Raw genomic sequence first — 23,157 nt, 5'->3', positions numbered from 1 at the left:
AAGACGAGAGGCTGGTCTGCATTCATGCGAGCGGCGGAAGTCGAGAGTAACATAGTTCTAAATGCAACGCATTAGAGCTATGGACCAGAGCTAGCCTAGGCCTAAAATCTACTTAAGTACAATTTTGAGCTATTTATACTTTACTTCAGTATGTCAAATGTTCTGTACTTTTACTTCTGGATATATTATACTTTTACTCCACTACAATCATTTGAAAACTTTAGTTACTAGTTACTTTGTAGATTTTTGATTATTATTACAAAACACACATTAACCACTTCAGAGGTTCTATACATCCACGTACTGTATGATAACAGCATCCTAAGGTTAGCAAGGAATATCACGTCTAATACTAGCCATGTTTTGCATGGAGAGTATAGGTTGCTGCCTTCAGGAAGGAGATATGGTGTTCCAGCATACAATAAGGTCAGACTGAAGGTCTTTTGTCCATCAGTCGACTCTGAGGCTTAATCAGGATTTTGGCCAGGACTAGACTGAGCTGTGGACATTGCTCTGTGGCCTTATGTTTCTATGTATGTAACTGTATTTTTTGTCTTGTGTTATGTCAAATGTGTGTATATGTGTTGCATACAAGGCCGCTGGGTCGCAAAACTAATTTCAGTGCAAACTGACAAAGTACTATATCCTATCATATCATATCATATCAACCACTTCAGCCCTAAATACATTTTGGCCTTTTGAAAATAGCAGATCTACAAGCTCACAATGCGTTGCATTGTTTTCAAAACAATCGAGTACTTTTTCCCACCACTGCCAAGCTGACAGAGATGGTGACGACGGCCCTAACATCTGACCTGGTCAATGATGGAGTCCAGGGTGCTGAGCAGCAGGAAGCCGCGTCCCCTGACCAGGTACTCTCCCAGCGCCACCATGTGACTCTCCTCCTCATCGTCCTCTCGCGTCTCCGCCCTCTGGGCCACCGCGCTGCACAGCTGATGTACATCAGTCAGGAACTCCCTCGCCAGAGTGTTGCTGGCGCCACTCATGTCTGAGCTAAAAGTGAGGAGAAACAAACATTCAACATTAGGATTAGAGATGTCCCGATACTGTATCGTATCGGCCATTATTTGTCATAGCGGGTCATATCGGTATCGGCGAATATGCCAGTCTAACCACTGATCCGACACAGGGGTATGGGGTTGACACTATGGCAGGTAAATACAATGTTGGGGCATGTGGAGTTTGCTTTTGAGTTGCCCAAACTGCAAGTGCACATTTGAGTGAGGAGTCTGCTATAAACGCAACACGAGATATATAGCTAGATAGCTATAAACACAACACCAGATATATAGCTAGATAGCTATAAACACAACACGAGATCACAACACTGGTATTGGTATTCGGTATCGGCTAACACAGAAATTGTGGTATCGGGATCGGATCGGGAACGAAAAATGTGTATTGGGACATCCATAATAAGGATGTAACTCCTAAGATTGCAAATGCAATTGAAAGCATTTAGTGAGGGAAACGTTTTGAAACACTGGAAATGACTCAACTTCCCGAGCAGAATTTTGCTAATTAAATGTAATGTATATGTAAATGTATTATGCATTTACTCTCTACAGCAGGGTACCCCAATTAGTTTTCCCCAAGGGTAAAATTATGTCTAGGCTAGGGTGCCATGGCAAGGGCCACCACGTGACAGAAAATAATTGCATTGTAAATTGCATTATTCTTCTGACGTACATTGACAGCACCAAACTTAATGGCCCTATGCTGGGATTCATCATTCATCAGCAGAAATGATCCTCCCAAACGTCCTGCGTACGACCCAGTGTTCCACACAGTCCATTTCATTTAGTTTGTTTAGAAACCTACAAAGTTGGACCATGTGAAAATAATTACGCTTGACGACGGCGGGCCACGGTCAATGTTTTGGAAATGCTTGGGAAGGACACTAATAAAGTACACACGAGTACAGACTAGTCACTGTCGGGCAGAAACATTGTATCTCCATTTCAACCTTTTTGTGGGGGGTTTTTCGTAAATTTATACCCTACTAATGCACAAGAGTGTCATACACAAGTAGTGAAAATAGGCGATCGACAAGGTTTCCACCAGACAGCAACGACCTTAGGACACCAATCTTACACCAACCATGTAGGCCAAGCCTGAAATTACTGCAGCCTATATTGTGCTAATATAGCTAAAGCTAAATCCCTGTGTTCATGTATACATTTCTCAGAAAGTGTACAAATGTAAATGGACATTAGGTCCATTTGGCTACATTGATACTTTCCTAGCGCTTCACTAACTAAACCATCCACGCAAAGACTTACTGTATTTGAAACATAATCATGCGTTACACACGCCTCAATCACCTCCCCATTCAATTGGTTTGGTTACACACACCCCTATATTATGACAAAATAGTCACAGTTTTGCTACTAAGAACAAACACAATAAATTTACATTTCTGCAATTGTCGATTTAATGCTCTTATCTCATTACTACAATAGAATAAGACAAATTTCATTGCCAGTCTAACAGGAATATTAAAGACGCATCCATTCCATTCCCCACATAAGGCCATAATCACAAAACATAAGTTGCATAACTATAATACAGTCATTATCATCTCACCAAATATTGGAACCACCAGCACTTTTATTCCATTCATCTTGCTGTGTATAGTCCAAGGTTAACTGTAGCTCTACGGCCTGTGTCCGCATACCTCCTCACAGGAGCGATGACTGCATTTTCTGTTCTGCAGCACAAATTCCATTAAATTGGAATTTCAAATGGAAGCTTTCCAGATTTGGAGTTGATCAGCGTATCACATGAAAGCATGTGATGTCACATGGTAACTGGGACTGGCCTCAGGCATATGGACAAGCCCCCATTGCCCTCTGCAAGACCTCGACACTACCAACACCACAATAGGTTTTCCATAAACTATGGGACACCCATGTCTGCTAGGAGGAGGCAGCTTAATAAAATACAAGTGCTAGAGCTGTGATAAGTTGCAAGTCCTTCCTTATACGGAGACTTTCTGCAATAAACTCAAGGATCCTGAACCGCACTTTGAAAACCATAGGATGAGATCTCAGATCTCAACAGAAGCATGGCTCCTGACTGTGAACGTGAATACATATGCCAGTGACAATGAATCCACAGTTGTCGACAATTTTGAATACACTACTAGGACATGACCGGCTTTCACCCGCACTTTTTCAACACACCCACACTCATGTTCACTTCATCTCATCTTCTGCATCAGGACCATTTGAAAATATAAAATCTTTGATGCATATTTGATATCCTTTCAATCTTACAAATTCCTTTCACTTTACAAAATTTGAATTGAATGAAAATCTTTTTGTCACAGTTCACACTTAAAATGTTCAGAGTCACAGCCAAGAGGCTGTAATAGACATGCTATCACATAGCAGCATTAAAGCTACATGTGTCTGTGTATCCCTACATGAATCGATTCATGACATTATTTTAATCCCCTTTACATAATATATCTAGATTTATGGCCACTTTATGAAAATGTCTGAGAAGGTTCTGGACAGAAATCAAACTAAACGGTTGGTAAAAAGGTGAACATAGTTTTATTGCATTTATGCATTGGCTGCATTGTGTCCAACGTTGGGCAACACTGTGACCACAACTAATACTTATTATCTTAATAATTATCTTAATGTACTCCATGTTCTGACGAATGAAACAAGTAGAAAGTTATCTGGTGCCCGCTTAAAGGTAGAACTAGGGTGTGTTGTCCATGGAATCTTTCATTAGCCAACCACACAAACCACTATCAACAGATATGCTTTGATCATTCAAATAGCCGCGCTAAGCCTAGAGACTCAACCACACACTTGATCAGCTAGAGGTTTTTTGAGAAATATTGCACATGAAAAATTAAATATGCAGACAAATAACACCAAAGGAAGGCAGCAGACTAGGAATATAATTATATTTGAGCATGAAAATATTTCGGAAGGCAATGTTCTGTAAATATTTAATAGACAATTAATTCAATACAATATTCAAAACACATGGACACCTACAGCACATTTTGTGTTGAATGTAGCTTGAACACACCCCTCTAGGCCGCAAACAGAAGCCTGTGTGCGGCCTAATTGGCTGCATGGCAGCCAATCAGACACTATGTACTTTTTTGGGAAACACTGTCAAACACAACAACATAGAAATAGACAACCTAGATTAGAGCACAGCCATACCAGGGTTTTAACAAGAACTAAAATGAGAGCATATCACGCCAGTTCTAGCCTCATTAAACTGGCTCCCAGTTGTTTTTAGGATTGATTTTAAAGTTATTTTACTTGTATATAAAGCTCTAAATGGTCTTGCACCTTCCTACCTCCTCGAATGCCTGCCTAGTTATGTCCCAGGCCGCCATCTTAGGTCCTCAGGTGCGTGCCTGCTCGAGGTGCCTGCTTTTACGGCCCGACGGCCTGGAATAAACTTCCACTTCAGCTTAGACAGGCTCCCTCGGTAGATATTTTTAAAGCACAGGTCAAGACTCATCTTTTCACTATTGCTTTTAATTGAGTGTTCTTATTCATCTACTCACCGGTTTTATGCTCTATCTATGCTATTGTTTTATTGTCATATTGAACTGCTCGATTTGCTGCCGGTTTTATGCCCTTTGCTATTGTTAATTGGCTCAACTTTATTTCGTTTCTGCTCGTTTGCTGATGTATATGTGGGTATATTTTATATGATTGTATTTTATATGTTTGTTCTCTGCCTTGTAAAGCACTTTGCGATGCATTTCTGGCATGAAAGGTGCTATATAAATAAAGTTTATTATTACCTGTCCTCATTGCGCACGTAAGGCCTCCTGCATGAATACATAAACAAACCTGTTTCCCTAAAGCCTCTTTAGCCTACACACACCTGTCGACATGTGGCAGTAGTAAAACCATTCGCAGAGAAATGTGGTGTGAGTAGGGACTTTCTTCATCTCATTTAAATATAAAAACTTTGAAATTAAACAAACATGTTTAGGCCTACTTCAGTATCAAATAAATTACATTGAATTACATTTTTTTAAGAGTGAAGCGAGCCTATTGAACCTATTGCTCATTTGAACCAACTATGAGAACTTCTGTCTTGTCCTCGTATAGTTTTAAGAAGTTCTCACTCATCCAGCATGTAAAGGTTCAAGGTTCAAGGTTAGCTTTATTGTCCCTTGCAGGAAATTGGTTTGCAGCCAGATCATAGTAAAAAATACACACAACAACAACATTCAATACAAGACTTAGATCTAAGAACAGGGCACTAGAGACAGAGAATTCATGACATTCACTGTTCAGCAGTTGAATAGCAGCCGGGACAAAGGATAGTTTGAACCGATTAGTCTTTGTAGTGGGCACCCTCAGCCGACGACCTGAGGGCAATAGTTCAAACTCAGACCGAAGGAATGCTGGATAGACAGGTAAACAATGGGTCAAGGGCAGAGGGGTCATCCGGGGATACAGAAAGATATAGCTGAGTATCGTCAGCATAAAAATGAAAATTCACTCCATGAGCGCTGTCAGCCTACTGTATACCTATTCCTCTATAAAAAGGAAAATATATGGAGCTGACCTGTTCTGACATTCCATATGTTGATCCTTCCCCACCCGTCCTTCCTGTTCCGACATTCCATATGTTGATCTGACCTCATCAAACCCTGTACACTCAAGACACGCTCCATATATGGCCAGTACAGAATTAATTCCATATGATGATCTCACCCCCCATGCCAATCGCCAGCGCTTGCCCAATTCCATATGTTGATCTGACCTCATCAAACCCTGTACACTCAAGACACGCTCCATATATGGCCAGTACAGAATTAATTCCATATGATGATCTCACCCCCCATGCCAATCGCCAGCACTTGCCCAATTCCATATGTTGATCTGACCTCATCAAACCCTGTACACTCAAGACACGCTCCATATATGGCCAGTACAGAATTAATTCCATATGTTGTTGATCTGACCCGCCCATGTAAAGCGCCAGTGCACGCACAGTACAGTACAGTACAGTACAGTACAGTACAGTACAGTACAGTACAGTACAGAACAGTACAGCAGTCTGCCGTCACCCAGGCGGATGCGTGCACGCGACCTCGCAATAATTGTGGTACCTACTGTGGTAATTACCCACAGTAAGCCAAAAGTGAGATCTATCCATGACTCCATGTGCCTTGTTAAAGAGGTCCCTGCAGGCAATCTGGTGGCTCAAACAGTTAGTGCAAGTATCACACTAGAAGCTTCAGTCAGTGGAGTGCATACCTCCTCCAACACTATGCCAACTGTCAAGAGATCCCATATGAGTAATTATACAATTTTGCCTTTGCCCTTGTGACCTAGTTATTTGACTTTTCAACCCAAAAGTTCATCATCAAGAGACGAATTGAATGAAAATGTTTGACCTTTTCAATCCAAAGTTAGTATTTTCATCTAAGCAAGCACACTGATCATTCCCAACAGATTTTGTGAAAATCTTCCCCATCTGTTCTTGAGTGATTTAGTTCTGACATCATTTGATGGCATAGACTATAGAGTGACATCATGGATGGATCATTCCCATGTTTCATGAAACTCTTTTTCTACTGTACCGTCTAAGGTTATTTATAAAGCACTTTAGAATTGTATTAAAGAGCAGTGAGGACCCTAATGCAGTGGTTCCCAAAGTGGGGTCCGGGGACCCCCAGGGGTCCTTGAGGGAGTTCCAGGGGGTACCCAGCTCAAAAAATCAATGTTAATTTAACTCTGAGTTAAATTAACATTGATTTTACAATATAAATTGGGGTCCCAGAGATAGAAATGCCATTAAATGGAGGTCTCTAGACTAATATGCATGTCAAACTGGGGGTCCTTGAAATTAAATGGGTTGAGAATCACTGCTAGAGCCGTAAAATCTCATGGGGGTCCCTGGAATATCTTTTCAAATGGGGGTCTGCGGGGCTAATTAGTGTCAATTTGGGGGTCCTTGACATGAAAAGGTTTGGGAACCACTGCCTTATAATGTATCAATTGAAGTGAACAGAGTGAACACCTACCAGAACTTCAGAGCATCCTTACTGCCGTGGCCGTGGAGCTGCCGCACACAGTGGAAGAGACACAGGAAGTTCTCCAGACACTGCAAGCTGACCTGACGAGAGACGAGGACACAACGATGGGATGTTACACAAGGAGTAGCAGAAAAACAATCAATGATGGGATGTTACACAAGGAGTAGCAGAAAAACAATCAATGAAATATACAGTCAGTGAGCATTCCTTTTCAAGTACGTCACAGAACCAAATGCAGAACACGTATCACATAATGTGTGTATACACTACACACACTGTATGTAGCGTTTACACACACACATATACGGTACACATAAACGCTGTCAACGTTTATTCTATGTTTTTACAGGGATTAAACGGATCCATATACGATTTGGCAGATACTGTATATCAGCCAGACAATATTTGACTTTAGACCACATCGGTATCAGCAATTATGTGTCCGATTTGTAACCACTATTTTGGGAATGTCATTATAGGCCAATATTTTCAAAGGTTTACAATTAGCCAATCTACAAACATGTTGTGAATGTTCTCAAATAGAAACATTAATATTGGTTTATGTTTTTCAAATTGATTTGAAAATGTACTGTAGCACTTTTTGACAAAGTATACAAAGTAAACTGTGGTTTAAGACTCCAAAATAGGGATCGCCATTGGACCCAAAAATATGTCATCGGTTGGACTCCAACAGGAATAACAACTAATGACTTTATTATAACTAAATCATGTGGTAACATCACTCAGTCACAAGCACACATAGCACGCTCTCTCTTTTACAAATAACTCAAGAGGAAAAGACATACACATGTTACAATTTCTAGACACACACACACACACACACACACACACACACACACACACACACACACACACACACACACACACACACACACACACACACACACACACACACACACACACACACACACACACACACACACACACACACACACACACACACACACACACACACACACACACACACACACACACACACACACACACACCCCTGAAGGTTGGGAAAAGCCCTTTTAAGTCCAATGTTGTTACTGTGTGAGGCGTGAGCGTGTAAATACCTTCTGGGCATAATGGGATCTCCACAAGCCCTTGTCCATCCACCCCCACCCCTTATCCCCGTAGAGATATATGCTGGACAGGAGGATCTACTGAGATGCTAGCTCTGTGTCACTGCTAATCTGACACCACTGACTGGATTCATTCAACCCACGCCGCCACACTCCCTCACTGATCCGTCTGCACTGTCTGTCTGGGTCACAAAGCTGAAGAGGAGATAGCAAATACTACCAGGCACATTACACGTAGTCTGGTCTTGTTCTACAATAACCCCACGCATGGAGCAGGTCATGGAAAACTAAATATATGTGACCGATCAGTCTTAAGGCAGACTGCAACACAACATTTTAAAAAATAAATGCAAAGCTAAAAGCCAAGCAAAAAAAAAAGTTACGCTCAATGCAGAATAGATGCCAATTGACATTTACAATGTATCCCACTAAAAACCAAGTGCTCAACCGAGTGCTCATCTCTGGCACTCTCATGTCTTCAATTTACTGTACAATGTATGAACGGTATTTCTTTGTAGGTTTATTTATTTAATGGTTTCTTTTTTTACCAGCTACTATGCAATAGTAAGCTGAGTCTGTTCTGTAATCGATGTGCAAGCTAGTCCAGCTGGTTTTCTCATTGGCTGACGTATGTGCGCATGGCAAATATGTTCGGGCGGAAACAAACAATTTACAATTTAGGCATTTAGCAGACGCTCTTAATCCAGAGCGATTTACCTTAAGCAAGAACAAAAAGCATGGGAATACATCACATATATAAAAAGCATTTATCATGAAACATGTGTAAGCTAAGAACGTAACAGTGGAATATCTATATAATGAAACTATACAGATATGCTATACTAAGCTATACATATGTACTATGACGTGCTATGACTACATACAATGCAATTATAGTGCTGTCTACATAACATGCTAAAAGTCTGTATCAAATGCTATCTAAGGGGGTAGGGTAAGTGCTATGGGCCATGATGGAGTCTGAAAAGGTGGGTTTTCAGACTGCGGCGGAAGATTGGGAGTGATGCTGCAGTTCTGACTGCAACAGGAAGTGCATTCCACAGTTTTGGAGCCAGAAGGGAGAAGAGTTTGGGACGTGTGGAGCGACTTAGAGAATTTTGGTTCCTACCTAAACTACTGTGCTGAAACTGCGGACCCCCGCAGATAATAATAAATAATGCAGCTGGTAATTAATAATTGTTTTGTATTAGAAAGTCACAGAACACTAAGCAATCTATGGAAACATTTCTGTTAATTTATGTAGGTATGGTATAATTCTTCACTGAACAGAAAGCACCAGGTATTTGTAACCATTTCATTTTGTGTGCCCATACTTGACCTGACCATGACATTCTCAGTTTTCCTGAATCCTGACCGTAACTGACCACTTTCTACAACAACACATCTCTCATATCGAAACTGTTTAGCAGTTGGGTGAGTGAGTCAGCTTCCTTCCTCTGTGTAACCACAGTGGAAGATCAACTAATTTGATTTCCTGTGTTTGTATGGCAATTCAGAGTTAGCGTTGGGCTGTAAAATCAATACATCCAAATGAGTTTTATACAGGCGTTGTGTATGTGTGTGTGTGTGTGTGTGTGTTTGCGCGTGTGTGAGTGTGTGTGTGCGCGCATGTGTGTGCGTGTGTGTGTTTGTGCGTGTGTGTGCGTGCGTGTGCGTGTGCGTGTGTGTGTGTGTGTGTTTGCGCGCGCGCATGCGTGCGTGTGTGTGTGTGCATGTGTGTACACATCGTTAATTCGGAAACCGTTAGTATTCAGAAAATGAAAAAAGAAAACGTCTATGTGTTGAGCTTCCAAATGGATCCAATGTAGTTATTATTTAGTCAAAAGCTCCTGATAATCATTTCATTGGTTAAATAATCATTAATGTCCCCGCACACCGCTGTGTTTTCAGACCCCAATATCGGAACAAAGTTCTGAGAGAGACGCCGTTTTTTTCCACCGTGTTTCAGAAAAACGCAGCAGTGTGCAAGCTCCTTTAGATCAGCTACTTTCACTACCATTTCACAACTCTGTCAAAATAAACAATAGGGCATTCGTCTTATCGTTGCTGCAACAATGTCTGAGTAACTGGGAACAAAAACAAAAATGGTACTCTTAAGGGCCTTTCAAGAGGGGCGCAACAACGCAAGCGTAAAAAAAAAAAGCTAAACAAAATCCAGGTCTGGTGAGTCGCGGGCGTGTGTGTGCACGAAACGAGCACACGCGCAACAAATTCACAGGGCGGCGCTCACGTAAATACACTTGCGTTGTCGCACCGCGACTGCTCTGCGCAAAAACGCAGGTCTTGAAATGAACTATAGGTGCGTTATATCGCTTCACGTTTGAAAGGCCCTTTACACAGCCTACTTGCAAACAAGATGCAAAAAAATAGAATCTATGAGAACAAAACCCATAAAAAGATGAAATGTGAGGTTTCTGCCCGACAGTGACGAGTTGCATGACAAAAATGTTACAATGGATGACAGTTGTTGTGATGCAGAGCAGTGACAGGAGGAGAGTACAGTTACAGTGTGCACAGAGACAGCCACACACACACTCACCAGAGTCAGTGGGCAGGAGGAGGAAGGAGGGGGCAGAGAGGAGGGTGGGGCTTCAGCAGCTGAGGGAAGCCCACCCGCCGCCCTCCTCCCCTCCCGGGGAACAGCAGTGAGTTACCTCAAGGGAGGAGGAGGGACAGGGAGGGTCACACTGCACACCAGGGGGCTGGACAAGATCACGCAGGAGACAGGAGGAGGAGGAAGGGGGGAAAGAGAAAGAGAAATGCATGGATGAGACAGACGAGAGGACAGCAGGGCCAAAACATGGAAGAACATAATATGGTGAGAGAAATGAATGTTACATCAGATGACAATAAAAAGGTAAAAAGGGGGAGAGCGGTTTGCAGAATAGATAGATCGTAATTGATTTGCTTTGTGAGTGGATTAATGAATAACCAAGCATAGCAGTGAGTAGAAGCCTTGCCATCAATCAATGGCATCACTCCAAATATTTTTTTTAGCAAAAGGCCGATGCACACCTCAGAAGGCTAGTGACAGGTGCGTAGGGCAATAGAGCAAAAGGGTATCTTTGAAAAACAAAGCAAAGGTCCCGCACAGGCGCACACTGTCAGACACACCAAAATGTTGCTCTTTATTGGTCGACGTTTCGGTCGATTGTCTGTCCTGATGAAGGTCTAATCGACCGAAACGTCGACCCAATAAAGAGCAACTTTTTGGCAAGTGTCTGACAGTGTGCGGGACCTTTTTTGTTTTTCAAAGATACCCTTTTTAATCACTCAAAATAAACCCGATAGCTTAAAAACGATCTTCTTACCCATTTGTTAAAAAGAAAAAACAAAGGTCTTACATATATTCAGTGATATATATTCCCTTTTGCCGTCAGTGTAGCTCCACGATAACTCCACGAGACGCACTGCCTAAAAGAAGTCCCCCAATGCCTGTGTTTTCTCATTAAAGTAAAAGTGAAACTAAGTGGTTAGAGATAAGATAAGACACAATCAGTGAGATGTTTTTTCCCCCTCTGAGGCTCTAACCTCATAGTACCGTGTTCACACAAACCAGAGCCAGGGGTTTGGTGAGATTTGATAACAGAGCAGATTGCCAATACTGATGATTGAATAAAGATTGGTACGCTAATCAACTCCTCACAGTGCTCCGAGATCAGTGCTTTGATATTCTGTTATGACATCATGAATATCTTAAGGTGTGTTCACACAGGACGTGATGAAAATAATCGTGTATCTGGAATCACTGGAAATATGTCACTTTGTTCTGTTGGGTTCACACCATATGTGACGTTTCAGACTCAGAATCAACCTTTTCCACAGGTTTACCGGTGTAAATTCTTCTTTTCATGTGAGCTCCATCATTTAGTTTTTGAGTGGAGCAACCACTCCTATAGACAGCTATGTGTGTCCCTGGGTCCCTGGCTGTGTCCCTGGCTGGCTGCCTAGGTTCGTCCGTCCGAGCCTGAAAATAGCGTTTGGTTGGTTTTCACCACCAAGTGTCACTGTTCCGCAGCCTAACATACACACACACAAACACACTAACTGTATATATGATGATTTCGGGTGTGACAGTACAGTACAGTGACAGTACAGTACAGTAGAGGGACCTCCTGGGGACCCCCACACGATAACTCTGTCATTTCTCAACCATTTCGGTCGCGGGGCGGCTCGCTGGAACTGGGCCAGTACCCTGGGCCTGTGGGTCCTGTGGGTCTGGAACTTCCGGGGACCCCCAACGGAGTTGCACAACTCCGTCCACACGGGTGTGATTTTGTAAGAAGAGACAGCATAGAGGTAAGAATAAGAAGGGAAAAAACAGGAAAGAAACTGATGAAAAACTAGAAGAAGTGTGAAGGACTAATATAAAACTAGATAAAGTGCCCCTCGGGAGGTCTCCACCAGGCTGGACATTTGGATAAAATCTGAAGGACTAATATAAAACTAGAAGAAGTGCCCCCCGGGACACAGGTCTCCACCAGGCTGGACATTTGGATAAAATCTGAAGGACTAATACAGGTCTCCACCAGAGCAGATCAGGTTATCAGCTAACAGTTTTGTATTGAGTTGTGCTTGAAATGTACTGTAATTCTCCAAACTGTTAATACATTATTCAATCAATCAAGCCTACTGTACATTCTCAGCTCACCTCTGTATGAATTCAGCTGAAAATACATAAGCGACCTTCTGTGTGGAAAAATTACTTTCTTAATAGTTTTCTTTCAAATAACAGGTGATCAGGGACCGGGTGCCTGGTGGTACAGCCAATTACTTTAACTAGATAAAGTGCCCCTCGGGGGACAGGTCTCCAACAGGGCAGGTCAGGTTGTGGCCTCCTGGTGGCGCTATAATAGGCCAATGTGAAAAGGGTGCCATTTCTTCTTACGCCTTGGATGGCAATTGGATGATTTGAGGCATTTTGTTCTAAAAATGTGTTTTGCAAAAATCCACCTGTTGGTGGGATAAAGGGTGGGATATATTCCTCAGCCTAGTAGGAAAGTCTGTGAAAGATTTCACGTAAATTGCACGCAGAGTTCATGATTTGAGGCTTTTTGTTCAAAACGGGCCAATCCTGCAAACTTTGAAAGCCAATGTTAGGCAATTAGGATGGAATATGAAATATCGGACAGATCTGTCTTGAACACATGACTATAGAGATAGTGTGTAACGATGAGGGGAGTGTGCGTGCACAATTTGGCACCGACCGGGTTAACAGTACCGGAGATTAGCTGGTAACAGACAGACAGACGGACGCACACAGCCACACACGGACGGACTCACAGATGGAGTGCAAAACATACTCTCTCCCCATGCCTTCGGCCTGGTGGAGACAAAAATGCTCCCTATTTAATAAAAATTAAACTGCCAAAAAAGAAGGGAAAACAATAAAATCACAATTTACTTGTGTGAAGTGAGGTGCGCTCTTACAGCCAATCAAATCACCACATTCCATGCTGCAAACACAAACACGTGCTCAAACAAACCTACTGTACACACAAAGCTGTGAATAGGATGGACTAGTGCCCCTCAAAAAGATGGACATTTTTTAGATGGAGTGGAGGACGTGTGTCACCAGCGCTCTGTGGTTGTGTAAAAGTTTACTTTATTATTTAATCTTCCACACACTTGGGGACAATAGGACAGGCCTTATAATGCACAAATCTAATCATGTGGTGAGTAATACAATCACATCATTCTAATTTCCTGTAATATCATATTACATGTTAAATTGTTTGAGGTCAAGGGCTAGGCACTGCCTGGGGATTTAAAATACAATGAACAGTTTACAGATGAATCACACGATTAAATAAATAAATACGTGAAATGAATTCACTAAACGTAAAAACAAAAACAAATGAAAAGCTAATTTACTCAGGGACACTGGAGCAACTCGGACGTTTTAAGCCTTTTTATTAGGTGCCAGTATACAAAAACAACTAACGTTTCGACCTACAGTATGCAGCCTTCATCAGAGTCATAAAGGTGACAGCATGTTTTTTATAGAGCGCCAAAGTCCTGACGTAACTCGTTCATCCCCTCGATTCCCCTGGTTCACAGGTGGTAATTTTATAGCATGGGTTCATCTTAATATCGTCTACTATACGCATTGTGGTCCAAAAATAAATAAGCTGTCTCTGCGTTATTGTCAGGGAGGTGTCTCTGTATCGTTTATGACAGTCACTTATGACACTCATATATGATACAGTCTGTTTGGAGCGAAAATATAACTAATTCAGTAGCAGTAACAATAGCGTTTTCTCTCAGTCAGTTGAGTATTGAAGCGGCCTGGATGATTTGTTTATTTTTCAAACACAGTTCTTATATGAGGCAATCTAAAATCCCCTGATTACAATGCAAATAAAAAGTACTTCTTGCTCCGAGTGTATTATTGTAATGTTTTCAATGTGCCCTTGTATTTCCTTTCTTTATATATTTGGCCTCATGGCCCTTATTTGTGTATGTTCACTGTTGTTCCTATAAAATGTTTTTAAAAAATCATGGCTTTTATATGGTTGATACACTGTTTTACTTTATTTAATTAACTGTTACACAGATCTTTTTCCATAGCCTGTATAGACTGCTGGCACTGCAGTATGTGGTTATTACATGTAACATGGCCATTTATCATTGGCTCATTGATAGCCCAGCTCTCATCACCTACCCTGTATTTAAAGACTCCCTAAATGCTGACACCTTTATGACTGATGAAGGCAGCATAGGTCGAAACGTTGGTCGTTTTTGTATACTAGCACCTAATAAAAAGGCTTAAAATGTCCGTGTTGTGCCAGTGTTCTTTCCTCCTTCTGCAACATGTGTCCTTGTTCCTGTGATGCACCGGACCAGCCGTTCCGGGCTTGAGGCACGTTGGTAGACTCCCTTTGTTGCTAATTTACTAGAGTTCAGGCTTTTTCCTTCTGTGGTCTTTTACCATCCTAAATGTCAGTTGCAACTCCTAAATGTCAGTTGCAACTCAAGAGGATGTGTATTTCAAGGTTCCTCAAACACTCCTCATTGTGATAGCGGTGACTTTACTTATATATATGCTGCTTTAATAGGTTCTTGATCCACGTTGATCATGAGCGCGCTCTGGTCATGAGTCGGCTGGCTGAGTCACCCACTACACTACAGACTTCTCTCTCCCCAACTTGCATGGGTCATTAGGTAAGCTACAACTGGACAGAGGCGGGGGAAGTTGTGATGCGATCCTGTCCTCGTGAGACAGGGGACAGGGTGCTTATGTAACGTTTTTTTCCGGTTTTGGTCCTTGTTGATCTAATTTGACATTTGGGTGATGAGCGTCATGAGGAGCCCCTAACGTTCCGCATTTCCTCACAATCTGTGAAGAAAAGTCCAGAGCCATTCTCCACAGACACACACAAACACACACAAACACATAGAAGGAGCAAATAACTCCACAAATAAGACTTCTATTTTTTTACAGACTAGTAGTATTTGTGACACAGATATCCAGCAGTTAGCAACCGCAAAGCATGTTTGTTTGTGTTATTTGTCCACACACTGTTGCACTCAACAGTAGTAAGGCTCAATGAAGCATGAGCAATTAAGCAGGAAACGAAAATGCATGAGGACTTTACTCTCCCGTGCTGCCGTTTCCAGGGAAAAGCAATTTGTGACTGTATTCCCCCCACCAACAATTCAACAAAACCAACTCTCTTGGATTCTCTTCCTTTCCTAGTAGACTGAACTGGACTGTCTTGGAGTCTCTTACATAGTGGACGACTGGACAAAGGATGTTTGTGTTGAACAGATCATCAGACTTGTACCCACAATAAACCTCTGGTTAGAAAAGAACTCGGAAAGAGTTGGGAAATCTGACTCTGAGAGGTACACAGACATATGAATTATTCATGATGAAGTCAATTGGGACAGACCAAGAACGACTCGAAGGAGAGGGTTCAAATTAAGGCTTGAACAATAAAAGCTGATGTGGACATGACCAGGCTGTGGTCAGCCAGTGAGTCGTTATTGTCTGTCACAGACTTTTCATACAGCAGCACATGGATAACACTGAAATATAATATCAGGATAATCAGCTGCATGGATCAGAAATTGTGTGATGAACACAAGACAAGACTGCATGGTCTTCAATCATGCATGGACCATAGGCGACACAAAACAAAACCCAGCCACCTATGTTATGGTGAATTCAGCAAAAGAAGTAGAGACTATTGTATTCTCTGAATAACTAGTTGTATCAACAACTTAAATCATAAGTAGTTGCTTACTTAGGAAAAACATGTTTTGTTTTTTTTGTATTTGCAAATTGCAACTAATAATTGGGCCTTAATAATCGACTTTGTGGATGCAGTAAATTAGATGTCAAGATGCTTGAATGTTTAAGATTTTTGTCAGTGTAACATTTTACACTGACAAATACCTGTAGCCTGTCAAAGCCAACCCACACATTTTGTGTTGTTAGTTGAATTCTGAGCTCATGATCACATTTAAGGCTAGTTATGCAAGGCTACAACATAACTTGTTCAAAAAGTCAAATCTGCTTTAAACAGAGATTTACAGAAGGAATGTAAAGCAGACACCTAGAAGATTAGCAACCTAATGACTACATGTTTGAGGGAAATACTGTCAATGTTGTTATTAAAATTATATTAGATCACCAAAACTATTCAACCTTTCTGAAGCTTGATCCAAGGCTCCACAGTCAGGCAGTTGTATTGAAAAACTGACACTTATGAGCTGTAAAATAAATTAAAAGCTTTTAGACTAAACTGCAGAATTATTACAGAACATTCAGCAGGCACAGGATGGTGCTGACAGTAAAGATCAAGTATTCATTTTTCAGTTTCACACAAAAGGCTGTTAAACCAGTCCTTAATTTACTCAAATAAAAATGCCATGGACTGACTCATGTCATTTGACAATGAAGTACTTGAAACAAGGCCACTAAAAGCCCGTAGAACACGAACATGAACCAAACAATGTGACAAACGCTTCAATCTGGAGTTTTGAATGAGCTAAAAGTTACCCACAGCCCACAGGATGGCATAATGATGTGGTGGGAGGGCACAGCATGCAGTCTTCAATCTATATTATTTGTATGTTACATGTTTTGTTGTAGGCAAGACTTAAAACAACTGATCATCACAAGGAGAGTATGTTGCATTTATTACACAATACTAAGCGCCACATTTTTTCTAAATGAATGGATATGTGTTGTGGCATAATTATTTTTGGCAAAACAAATGGGGGTTTTGCAGCTGGCCTGATGCGGGTTCTTCTTGTTGGCGTGGTAGCCAACCACCAGGCCTGTACAATTATAAGAGAAACACTGGGCACCAAGCCATAAAACCATTCAGCTTATTGACTTGATTGACTTGAGTATACTGCATCCAACAGTAAGCCTAGAAAGCCAGGAGGCTGCTGCTCCTCCAAGAGAGTTTATTTATTGGTTTATGTCTGAGCATAATTGGGCAATTGTAGTTTTTTTTAAATAGTGGTAAATGGTAAATGGTGCATTTGTATAGCGCCTTTATCCAAGGCGCTTTACATAGATGTGCATTACATTCACCCATTCACACACACATTCATACACAGATGGCGGCGGAAACCATGCAAGGCACCAACCAGCACATCAGGAGCATCAGAGTCTTGCTCAAGGACACTTCGACACTAACTCTGGGGGGAGCCCGGGTTCGAACTGGCAACCTTGCGGTTACCATCCAGCCACTCTAACCCTGAGGCACCGCTCAGAGAGAGAAATCAAGAGGCTGCAACCCTGCCCGGGGCGGGTAGACAGAACAGCAGTAATAGTCTGGAAACATAAATATGTTTCCATACATTATATATGCATGCATGTATGTATGTATGTATTTGGTTAAAATGGGTAAGGTTTTAAAAAAGGCAAAAGCATGCTCTGTTGCACTGGCCTAAAAGTGGGTCCTCTAAAACTGCTTCAACTTCTGAGAATGTGTGTTTGGTTCATTAGCCACCAGATGGCATACCTTATAAGTATGTATGTATGTCTGTCTGTATGTCTGTATGTATTTAAAAGGGGGGCTTTTTTGTAAAATCCCAGCCTACAATACCTTAATATATTAAAAAAAAATCCAAAGTAAGGTTACCAGTGAAGGGCAACCTGCCTATTCACTGGGGACTATGCAAGGCAGAGGCGTCCACCCCCCTGAGTCCCAGTTAGACTAGACCGCATACCTATGTATGTATGTATGTATGTATGTATGTATGTATGTATGTATGTATGTATGTATGTATGTATGTATGTATGTATGTATGTATGTATGTCTTTGTATTTGTATAACTGTAGGTCTTTGCATGTGGAGTGTGAGGGGAAGGGATAGGTATAAAAACACATCAATGTGTGGAGGACAGACACATCACCAGCGGATCTGCAGTGCGATCCTAATCTCTGTCTCGTGATCTGACTGCTGTTAGTTCACACAGGGAGAGAGAGAACAGATAGAGGGCCAGCCCAGGGGGAGGGAGGAAGGGAAGCAGGGAACTGCAACAGCAGCCTGATGGGGATTACAGAACATTCTGCCTAGAGATTGATGTATGTGTGGGGGAAAATACTAAAAACCCCACAATCCCAGATCTACACGAACAAAGTGCAATCTGTTTTTGAAACCTGCTTCGTCTACTTTGCAGTCAGTCATTGTGAGTCAAACTCATGCTTGCTTGCACTGACCGCATGCATCAGTTGAGTTTGTTTAACATAACATAACATTTTACATTATTGTTGTTACATTCACTGTATCAGTTCTAAATGCAGTGAAGCCTGGCCTTCATTTTCTAATATGAGATATATATTAGTGTATAGCTTGGGATGAGTCACATACAGTAGGTGAGGTCACAGATGGGGCCAACATAAGTGAAAGAGTCAACATTATGTCAATTATGTTACTCTGCATCTAGAATGTAGTGAGAGCCTAACCTGTGATACACATGTGTGCAGTTAAGACAGTTAAACCCACAGTCAGCCATAAGAAACTGAGCTGACACACTTCAACATTTATCCACTGAAAAATATGTGTTGTCACAACTTAAGTAAAGGTTTTTCTCTTTATTTACTCATCTAATTTTGCATAATACACCCCCTGGAGGATAGTTTACTTTACACTTAAACCTGACCATTTTGACAGCACAATAACAACCACTTTGTCCCAACACTAGCACGTCTGAGAGGTCATTTTGACCGTTTTTTTAGTTAATCATCTTTGCCCATAAAGCTTTCAGAAAGTTTCCCTTCCATGACCATCATCATCCATCACCATTCCATCATCTCAGAATTTTTTGACATCTGAAAAAAATTCTAAATATGAATTTAAGCACATGCTACTTCTGTCTCATTTTACTTCAGACATGCTAGTGTTAATAAAAAAGTTAAATGGACAAATTAATAACGCCTGGCGTATACACTATATATACAGGCAGGTGCATGATGATTCCTGCATTATGTCACGTGTCTTGTAAGTTCTTACCTGTAGTTCTGCTCCTTGTAGTCGACAGTCCATGTACTTCTCCCATGCGAATGACAGCTCAGCCATGTGTGGACTAGCCATGTCTTGCTTAGAAAGGACTCAGCCACAGAGGATGGCAAGAAGAAGTCACGAATTAAAAAAGTGGTATATCCTTATATATCCAGTGTGTCCAACAACAATACAAAGTCGAAAGCTTCCACCAAGTCATTCATAGTAGATCCATGTTTTCCCAAATGCGAGGGTTGTTCTGCTGCCACTTTTATATTTGGCTCCTTCTGCAGAGAAAGAAACATAATGCGAACAGCTATCAAAAGGACTGTGCTGATAATAAAATATATACAACTCTGGACTCTAACAACACGGAATTAGTGCACATTTATTAGGGTCCTCCTGGTAATAACGGACCAGTCATGCAATAAGTTTGCCAGTCCTCCTGTCGCATTGACGACCGAGAACAGTCCAAACACACCGTTGGGTGGAAAGCTACAGCTAGTTAGCATCCTGCAAGAGTCAGACTATAGCTGCCCGTAGATTGAAGCTACTCCACTTCCGACTTAGTATTTCTGCCTTCAAAATAATGGTCCAGAGACTCCAGACATACAGAATATTATGTTTAAGAACCCAAGTCAAGTCTCTGAAATCCATTTGTCACTCAGTATTGCCGTTTGATGATGGTTTCTGTATTTGCACGTATTTATTTTCATTCAAATGACAATAAAGGATATGTGCCTTAAATTGAATACCGGGTACTGTCTACAACCTTACTATTACAGGTTGCATTATTCTATTAAATTACATTTCTATAGTGAAGATTAAATATAATAAACCTATTACATTTCCCCTAAATAATTACCTGTAACATACTGCAATGTGTAGGTTACGACTTTATACTGAATAGTGATTACGGATCGTGATATTTTTAGGTTAATAGGTTTAAAGCTCAATATATATTGTTTTTGCTATAGTGTTGTACAGTAAGGGCTCTGCCCGTCTCTCCAACGCTTTAGTAAATGTAAAATACTTTTTCATGACAGGTGAGTTAATTAACAATTTCATCCCACAAGCATTATCTATTCCTTCGCCTGGAAAGGAGCCAGCTTAGGTGGTTCAGGCATCTGGTTAGGATGCCTCTCGGGCGTCTCCCTAGGGAGGTCCTCGAGGCACGTCCCACTGGGAGGAGACCCCGGGGCAGACCAAGGCGCAGTTGGAGGAAACACATCGACTCACTGGCCTTGGAAGGCCCAGGAGGAAGTCACTAATCTGGTGGAGCTGTTGCCCCCGCGACCCGACTACGGATAAGCGGTTGAAGATGGATGGATGAAGCATTATCTATGAGTTTGTGTCCCTGGTTCCAATTTTGTCTGCTATTATAATTGTTTGGTCACCTCCAATTTCTCTTGTTTATCCGGCATGTTAGTTCGCTGTCCTGGTTGAATGAAATTGGTATCGTGACCTGAACATGTATTTTCTGTTTACTAAAGAGCTGGAGAGATGGGGAGTTTGTTAACTAAACTCTTGCATTGCTATGGGAATATTTAGACCTACAGACAGTAGAGAGATATTTAACACAGCCTACTTCAAGGAAAGAATATCATGACACATAGCCTACAGCACCTAACCAGCATTAGGAGGACTCTGTAGACATTTTTAAAGCACAGCTCAAGACCCACTTCTACACCCTTGCTTTTAATTGATTTGTTTTAATTGTTTTGTTATTCATGTCCTCACTGTATTGCATTACTGCTCTTGTTTTTTAATGTTTATGCCTTGCTTTTCTTTTCTTTTTTTTCCTCTCCATTGCTCTGTAAAGCACTTTGAGCTGCATTTCATGTCATAAAAGGTGCTATACAAATAAAGTTTTATTATTATTATTATTACTATTTATTGGATTAAAGAGGTTAATTATTTATATGCCACAGAAATGTATTCTGTGGCATAGTTTGAAACACCAAAGTCCTTTGGTGCTGAAGTTTGTCTTGAAGATCATTATTTTGAAAGAGGCCTAAAGGAAGTCCAAATACGATACTGTTCCTCCTTTGACACAGCTGGGTTACAGAATGTAAAGGCAAGCGCAAGCGAAACGTTTAATAAATATAATAATCACACAAAATCCATAATACCAGCAGCATTGCAGTCCAAATAACATGTCTGACAGTCTGAATAAAACCAGTGTAAAGTGTGTGAGTTACTGTATCTGACACACGAGATACATGACACGAGTATGCATCGCATCTGGCTGCTGTCACAACTGTTTGTGTAGGTGAAGGCAACACAACACACTAACTTAAACACACAGATATACTGACACAGCCTAGATACTATATAATACATTATATGACTGACATAATCTTTCTGTGTCCATATATTTCCCCAATCCCCACATACCTTATGCAATTCCAGTTTCTTTAAAGCCGCTATCCGTTAGCCAGTATGTCAAGCAGCAGGCAGCAAGTGCTGCTGTGTGTCATTTGATCCCTGTCACATTTGCACCGCCCCCTTTCTAACTCCTCCCACTATGCCAAGCTATAGCTATACTGTACAACTCTGTAGATTAATGCGTATTATCATATGACGTCATTAAAATGTGTGCGTGTGTGTGTGTGTGTGTGTGTGTGTGTGTGTGTGTGTGTGTGTGTGTGTGTGTGTGTGTGTGTGTGTGTGTGTGTGTGTGTGTGTGTAACTGTGCAATATAAAGCAACCATAAGTGAAATTATTACCCTATTCATTTCATTAAAACAAATAAAAAATAGCCGATGTATAAGGTTGATTGATTTAATAATTTATTAAACAAGAAAGTACAGTTCAATATACAAGCTCTGCTAAGAGGATTTAAACCCAATAAAGCCTATGGCTTGTTTCTATTGGGGTCCTTAATTCCTTGTACTCACAATGCAATGTGTTCCATAATGTCATCATGTGCCCCTATAATGCCATTCCCAAAATAAAAGATCTTTGTTCATTTCAAGCTCCTCTTGTTCCATTTTTTTTTAATAGAATTGTTTTTGAACATTTCTGAAATTATTTTGAATAATGTTTTATCTTTTTTTTTTGTTATTTCTTAAAAAAAAAAAAAAAAAAAAGAAAGAAAAGTCACGACCAATATTAAAAATGGACTACACCACATTATGGCTGTATAATGTTGTTGCAGTTCTCAGTGGCTTTTTATTTTATATAGGGGTCTTTAATATTAAAAATGGCCAAATTTGACTGAGGGACTTTTTTGTCAAATGAAAGCAGGGAATCATAGCTTAAATTGACATATTGGTTGTTCAGTTTGACCACCAGTTTTGGAGATGTGGCTTATAGAGTAATGTTAATGTCTTGCAGAAAACAGCAAGTTGAGAAAACAGGCTTTACTTGAAAGGTTCACTTCTGTGGTCTCTAACATTACACCTAGCTACATGTTTAAGCATTTATTTCATATTTACATGTCGATTTCAGCTCTGATATTTATTTCAGAAATGCTCTAGTATGTGAAGAGTCTGCCTCTGCTATTAACGCATTTTGGATC

General features: G+C 41.0%; 1 protein-coding gene across 1 annotated transcript in view; it reads right to left on the bottom strand.

Moving 5' to 3' along the window:
• lyst (lysosomal trafficking regulator) overlaps positions 1-20,172 on the bottom strand; it is a 102,699-nt gene extending 82,527 nt beyond the window's left edge. Inside the window, 3 exon segments of the mRNA XM_079513311.1 lie at positions 816-1,014; positions 7,052-7,143; positions 19,647-20,172. Of these exon segments, the coding sequence (XP_079369437.1) occupies positions 816-1,014; positions 7,052-7,143; positions 19,647-19,727 (372 nt within the window). The 5' untranslated portion in view covers positions 19,728-20,172.
• Positions 20,173-23,157: the final 2,985 nt, after the last annotated feature.

This window comes from Electrona antarctica (genome assembly GCF_951216825.1).
Source record: "Electrona antarctica genome assembly, chromosome: 10".
In the NCBI taxonomy this organism is placed as follows: Eukaryota; Metazoa; Chordata; class Actinopteri; order Myctophiformes; family Myctophidae; genus Electrona; species Electrona antarctica.
Note: the sequence above shows the minus strand (reverse complement) of the source record. Positions and strands in the feature narration are given on the sequence as shown.